At 43.3% G+C, this 7500-nt stretch overlaps 1 protein-coding gene across 1 annotated transcript in view; it reads left to right on the plus strand.

Moving 5' to 3' along the window:
• Positions 1 to 7500, plus strand: part of susd2 (sushi domain containing 2) — an 18775-nt gene that overhangs the window by 6023 nt on the left and 5252 nt on the right. The window contains exons 10-13 of the mRNA XM_030791522.1: positions 710 to 868; positions 1209 to 1460; positions 3035 to 3313; positions 4163 to 4339. Coding sequence (XP_030647382.1) covers positions 710 to 868; positions 1209 to 1460; positions 3035 to 3313; positions 4163 to 4339 — 867 coding nt within the window. The remainder of the gene's footprint in view (positions 1 to 709; positions 869 to 1208; positions 1461 to 3034; positions 3314 to 4162; positions 4340 to 7500) is intronic.

The following is a 7500-nucleotide window of genomic DNA, read 5'->3' on the forward strand; positions in this document are numbered from 1 at the left end:
CAAGGACCCTCCTGCCCCAGTCAAATCACCAGTGTGGTAGTGTTTTGGTCGTGTTGTCGTGCTTCACAATGCCCGACATCTCATAGCCATTTTCTAGATGACGAACCTAAGGTATTAACCTGTAAGATACTGGGGTTTAGATGTCTTCCACTCATGGTTATGGAGAAGAACTTTTAAGTAACTGCTGCTCCAGTTCAGGTTTCGTACACTCATTTTCTGTTTGAAGAACCTTTGAAGGTGCAAAATATACTGAGGAGGAGTTTTCTTTCGTTCGTTTTTTTCAAATAGCTTTGTTACTATTTGTATTAAATTTCTTCTTTTTGTGTTAAATTTGTATATGTTTAAAAAAGTTGGTTAAATTTTCTATCAACCCAAACCATAATACAAACCAAACTGGACATGATACAAACGGAACCGTAAATGGGGCAAACTGTTACATCTCTAATTTTGAGTGTTAATGCTGTTTTATCTAGTCAGAGGTGATGTCTCTCTGAAAAACAAAAAAAATCCCCATCACGCGGACATTTGCTTCATTTCTATCCCAGAACACCCGAATCAGCCCCTGAATGTGCTTTAAAAATACTGAATCGCTGAATCAGGTTGTAAAAACGCTGAATCACTGAATCAGGTGTGTTGGAATCAGGCTGGAGCGGCTTTTGACTGCAGTGTATCACCTGTCTCACTCTACATTCTTAATGGGGGCTTTAAGGGACCGCTCTGAAGGCCACGAGGCTGACGTCCGTCGCGATGAGGGAGGCGGCGTCTGACGTGGTGGAGGTGAGACTCATAGACGGCGCGGATCAGCTGGAGGTTCTGGTGAACCAGCGGGTTCTCTCTTTCTCAGAGCAGAGCTGGATAGATCTGAAAGGTGAGTCGTTCAAATCCGCAGTGTTGTCCTTCGGTCGGGTGGTGTGTCTCTCTGTGACTTATATGTTTTCTTTGTAACTTGTTCATCTCTTTGTTTTGTCATAGTGATTGTTGTTTACTACTTTAAACATATCAGTTTGACGCACTGTCCTTAAATTATGCCTCTTTGATCTATTAAATTTTGTAATTTTCTGTAAAAAGGTAAATTTACAGTCTTCCCGGTTCAGTTGGGTTCAGTGTAATTAAGCTGAATTTATGCAGTGCAGAGTAAACAGAAAGTCTGGTACCGCCTGCTGTCTTAAATCTTCCTCTCTAATCAGTGTGTACCCCACCTGTCCCAGGTGTGTTTGTGTATTCCTCCATATCCAAGAACGCCACTGTCATGTTCCCGTCTGGAGCCGGGGTGGAGGTCCGGGCCGGCCCGGGCACCTTGGCGACCACCGTGCTCCTCCCCCGAGAGTTTCGGGACAAAACCCGCGGGCTGCTGGGCCGGATGAACGAGAACCCTGATGACGACCTGACCTCAAGCAGCGGAGAGGTCATCGGCGCGACCGAGAACAAACCCGAGGACGTCTTCAGATTCGGTGCCAGCTGTGGGTGTTCGATATCAGCGCTTCTCTTATGATATCACATTACAACACTGTGTCTGTTATCAGAGTTTATCACACACTGTCTGTAATCAAAGCTCTTATCCTCAGCCTTTATCTGAAGATAGTCTGGTAAGATTTACAGTCCTGATACCTGTTAATTTGTCACTTATAACCACTCTGCTGAAATTAGCAATATTGTGAGCGACAGGGTTATAGGGTGCGACTGTAGGTTGAACCAAAGAGAGACTTTAAAAAAAATGCTTTAATATTTGGACTGAAACACACAAAAATTCTTTTTCTTACAGTGCTTCACCTGAGTTACTTAAATAGTTACTAAATTGTGTACTTTATACTCTGCTGCCTTTGCCACTGCCTGAAGCGTTTTCGCTAACCTTGTGGTGACTTCAGCACAGGAGATGAACTGGGTTGTTGTTTAATGTATTTTAATGTATTCTTGCAGTTTGGTTTTTCTAAACTGGTCACAGAAAAAAGAGAAAAAGAGAACAACAGGATTAACTAAACCGCAATAAAAAGTGCATTACTTTTTTTTTTTATTTTAAAGTTGCACTCTGTTGAAGTCAGGAGCCTTCTCACTCTAAACCACCCTGATTCTAACCAAAAACCACAATAAGTTGACTTCTTGAGTGAAGTTATTGAAAACATGTTCGGAACACCAGAAGTCGTAAAATGGTGCAGGACTAAAAAAAAAAAAGAAAAAAGAAAGAAAGAAAAGAAAAAAAATCCCCAAATCACTGTTACAGAATTATTTTCAGGGAACGGTTTGTTCCGCAAACATGGCCAGACACATGTTGAGGGTTAAGACAGCCAGCAGATGACAGGGGACAGATAGAGAGCATCTTCTAGAATGTTCCAAAGACCACAGCTTCTAGAATGTTCCGAAGACCACAGCTTCTAGAATGTTCCGGAGACCACAGCTTCGTATCGTCAGGACTCTGCACTGCAATTAGTGAAAATCCGGTTTCCACTCGACTCGCTTAAATAGGCCCATCTGCTCATTTCTCTGTCCTCTGTCGTTTTCTGTCTTCATGTTCAAACTGTCCTCAGAATAACCATAAGAGTACATTCTTATTTATTCTTTAGCAGTTTTCTTACACAAAACAAATCCCCAGCTCACATGCCCTTTCAAAATCTGAGAAAAAAAGTCAGAACAGTATATAAACAAATAATGAACTAAGAGTAACAGCACAAACAAATAACGGCTAAAAAAAAATATTATGCGAAAACGTGAAAAATAAAGAGTGAAGTCATAGTCGAAGGCCGGACACATCTGCAGCTTGTTTGCATGTATGCTTTGCTAAACAAAAACCACATTTTCTCATGGATTAAATTTACATTTATTTATTTAGCTGCCACTCGTAGCCAGAGAAAGTTTGAAGTTATTATATTTGATGGAGCTGGAGTAGGTAACAGTTCTTTGCTGTCTTTTCTCAGGCAGTGAGCAGTCACGGTTTGGATTCAAACCCACAACCTCCTGTTTACCAAGTCATTTCCTTTACCAGTATGTCACGACCACAGCTGAAGTGTTTTTCTTCTTCTTCTTTTGCTTCTGCTCTTAGGGGCCATCGCCAATGAAACGTCTCTGTTTACATACGACTCAGAGTATCTGCTGAAGGAGTACTACTTCGGCCCAAAACACGACCCCGCGTTCGTTCCGGCGTTCTCGGTGACGGAGGACTCAGGCGACCCTCTCCTGGAGCAGACGCTGAAGATGTGTTTCGGAAAAGGTTCGCAGTTCTGCAAGTACGACGCCCTCGTCACAAGAAACCTGGAGATGGGCAACGCCACCTTGCGTTCATTCCAGAGTCACCAGTCCGTCATCAAAGACCTGGAGCCCGGTAGGCACAGGCTCAGTCTGGACCACGCACCCTCAATCTCCTAATCTGAGTCCAGTCTCACTGTTCCACGTTTCTCAATCTCCTAATCCAAATCTGATTGGAATATCATCTGTGTTTCAATCTTGGTCCGCGCTCCCCTAGTCCTTCAAACCTAAGTCTCAGGGGAAACTGCATTTGTCCCTTACTGTGACTGGTGATATTTTTCACGTCGTCTGTTATCTAATCTCAGTGTGGCACACACTTATCCATTACCTGACTTGTCCCTAGATTTTTATCTGTCCGAATCTGGTGTGTCGATAAAGGTTTTGCATTTTTACCATGGTAGGCACCGTCTCTGTTCCCCAGTCTTAAGTCTGGTCTATGTTTTTCTCTGTATGTGTCCGCAATGAAGTTCCATCTTTTTATTTATTTTTTTTTTTTTTTGCTGAATACAAACCTTTTTTTCCGTGCTCTGGTACACATTTCTATGTTGCGTAGTGAATATCTGCAGGAGTAACTCAGCAGGGCCAGGAGCTGCACTTATCACATTCTGATCCCTTTGTACACATCTGTATCACTTAAACTGTGTTTTGTTTTTTTTTAATGCATATTTGTTTCTTATCTCCATTACTTAAATATTATATTCTGATACACTCTTACCTTTGAACCAACCCTAATTTAACTTCAGGCTGTTAAACCAAAATGATAACTCTATTTAACTATCTTTTAAAACTGTCTACTCAAGGACACTCATGATTACCTCAGTATCACTCAGACACACACACACACACACACACACATACATACACACACACGTTGCACTTTGGGACTTGCTAGAGATAAACGTAGATATAATCTTTTGATCCTCAGTATTATCCTGCGGCTGGTTACCTCCACCCTCCCACGGCCAGAAAGAGGGACAACTTTACCTGGAGGGAGCCAAGGTGACCTTCTCCTGTAACCATGGTTACCGTCTCTACGGTTCCGCGGAGCGCACCTGCCTAGATACGGGCAAATGGTCTGGGGAAACAGCGAGTTGTGTGTCTGGTAAGCCACGAAGCAATATCCGTTCGAAACCCTCCCCCTCTCCATTTTTCTCCTCCGTTCTTTCTGCTTCTTGCTCTTCTGTTCATCCTCGCCTGTTCTCCCAGAGGCCTGTGTTGAAATATTTTTTTGTTGTTGTAATTTTCCAAAAATCATTCAGCTTGACTCATTTAAGCAAAACAAACAGAGCAGGGTCAGGTTCCAGAATGTTCTCAGCTGGGTGACCAGGCTGTCAGAAATGTTGGAAGAAATTAAAAAAAGAAGAAAAAAAAGAAGGAGAAGGAGAGAATGATTTGGCAGTTCCTTGCAGAGATTTGAATTACAGACACCTGCGGTCTTTGCTCTTCCAGAATGACTTCCAGTGTGTTTTGAATGAAGCTCACAGTGGTTGGTCCCAGCAGTGGCCTCTAGGTGGCACTGCCTCCCATGGTGAGGTCAATGAATAATAATAATAATACCGTTACATGTCCTGTCTAGAGTTAAAAGTAATCTAGAGAGAGCACTAGCTATATTTTCCCCTGATTGGCTTTGTGTGAGAATAGGGTGCAGTGTAGTGTTCAGGGGCCATTTCAGAGTGGTCGGGTTTCCTTTTCTTTCTGGTCCTGAACTTCAGTAAACCAGCATTTGTGCTCTACTGTGACATGCTATTCACATTTCTGCTATTCAGACTGGTGCCAATGCTATGGTATTTACTGGCATACAAGGGTGGCATCGTTCACATAACACCCAAATGCCATCTGCAGTTATAACTCAACCCAGTGTGAATGGCGTAGAATTCTAGAGCGCTTTGATACATTCTGTCTAGCACGTTTATGTCTACAGTGTGCTCCGTCTGTTATGTTTAAATCTATGAACCTCTCATTGGCAGAGGCTGGAGCCTCTATCTGCATCTGCTCTGTTTTGGAGAGAGAGAAACAGAGAGAGAGAGACAGAGAGAGAGATTGGGGGGGGGGGGGGGTGTTGTCTTGTACACTTGAACTCTGCTCTTCGCCGTGTTTTTGTTCATCTGAGCGGATGCACTTCCTCCAGATACACATCTACAGGATGGATTCCATTTTAGTATCAGATCTGGAGGCTCTCCACCAAATAGTGCAGCTTATTCTCCACAAAACATCTGGATAATACTGAGTCAGTGGTATCAGAGGGTACCTGCACAAAATTAGAGCCGTCTTATAAAATAAAATTTAAAAAAAAAAATCGAATTATCTGTCACCTTCAAGATAAGCAAAGTTCATTATTCCTCAAATGAATTATGGTCGTAGCCGACCAGCGATGTTGGATCTGGGTCATGCACTCGTCTGAATGTTGGGAATAAAAATAGGCTCTGTTTGAATTGGTCATTTTTATTTGGACAAGTGAAACAGCTGTGCTTAATTTGCTCTGATTATGTGTTAAGACTTATACCTGGACCAGTGCCACTCTGCGGGTTAGGGTTGAGTAATTTTCCAATTATTTCTCATTCTTTTTGAGTATTTCTTTCCTGTTAGTGCAGATAATGCAGATAATTACTCCAGCCATTGGGTCACACACACACACACACACACACACACACACTCAACCCAACACTTTTTGTCAAAGCAAATCAGAGCATCTGCATTGAAAGTTGTCATTCATCCCACAAACTAGCTAGGGATTCATTTTTGAGATAGCTGCAAAGACACTTTTGACAGCATGACTGATGAATAAAAACTGTCAGATAACTGAATTTAACTGAGGCTGCTCACCGTGTCTACAGCCCAAAGGCTGCTCCAGCCTCATGCATACAGACCCTCTGTCTTTTGCTATGCGTTAGCCACATGTGAAAGTGTGAATGTCCAGATGAAGTCACAGCAGCACCCTAGTGATGTCACAAAGCCTGGTCGTCATGCCAACAGACTGGAACCCTAGCAACCCTGCCTGGGTTCCATCCAAAGTCATAATGGTTTCTATGAGAACTACGCCAATGTTGTGTTACTGTGAACGTCTTTCAGTGCATTTTTGAGAACTAAATTGAAAGTTGTTCTCTGTTCAAAAGAACACTTAGCATCGTCTGGCTTGACAGGCCATGTGCGTGTTAAAAGAGACAATTAAAAGTGGAGACAATGATTCGGTGCTTCAAAAACGTGATGGATTGTCTTTTTAGTCAGTCATTATGCATCTCTGGTTTTGCAAGGCATGGAGGGTTTAGCGTGCGTCCCCGAAATGTTGTTGAAGTGACAGAGAAAGAAAAGAGCATCAGAGCCCTCAAACTCCAGCTGACAGTTCTACTTAGCATCGAGTCGCTTCTCCTGTGGATCGCTGCTGGCTCCCTCCTGTCACATCGTCTACTCCTCTCTCCCATCTTCCTGCCCTCCTTCAAGGAGCTTAATATGTGAAGCACTGAGTGGAGGACGCTTGAAGGTTTTTAAACACATTTATGCAAATGAGTCTGAATGTTCTGCTGGTTCCCATTGGAAGGGTCCATGGTAACCTTTATGACATCACATCAGTATTTGTGTTTTTTGTCTCTGTGCTACGCATGGTCTTCACCATGATGGTTTGTCCTTTAAGGAATAACCTTTCTTCTGAGTGTCTTTCTGGGGCTGCAGGAAATGGGGACACTTCTCTCTCTCTCTTTCTGTTCTCTCTCTTTCTCTCTCTCTCTCTCTCTCTCACTTTCTGCCTCTCTTTCTCCCACTCGCTCTTTCCCTCCCTGTCTGCTGGAGGAGTCAATCACAAACTGTAAAATCAGAGAGACATGAAAGCGTGAAACAAAGGGCTGTCCTCAGATGGACCCTCAGTTTTGGAACTGACGTCCTGCAGGCAAATGTGTTAAATAAGCACAAAGAAATAAATAAAAAAGCAAATACAACAACAAAACAGATACAACATAGTTCCCATCTGTCTCCTCCTCTGAGACAAAAGACTGTTCCTGCTTCCCAACTCCGCAGTAATGACAGAACAGCTTTTCTTCCATCTCCACATCCCTTTCTCTCTCTCGCCCCCCCCACCCCCACCCTGCATGTTTTTTTTCCCTCCTGCTTTAAATACAAACTGTGTGGGAATGCAGGCAGACGGCTGGGCCATCGTGGAAGGGTGCAGGCCTCCTCTCCCAGTAATGGGAAAAACATTTGTGACCAGGGCTGGGCATCTTTGATGCCCAAGCTGCCGACACGCTTGACTTGGATGTGGGTTCAGACATCATC

This window comes from Chanos chanos, chromosome 14 (assembly GCF_902362185.1).
Source record: "Chanos chanos chromosome 14, fChaCha1.1, whole genome shotgun sequence".
NCBI classification, from domain to species: Eukaryota; Metazoa; Chordata; class Actinopteri; order Gonorynchiformes; family Chanidae; genus Chanos; species Chanos chanos.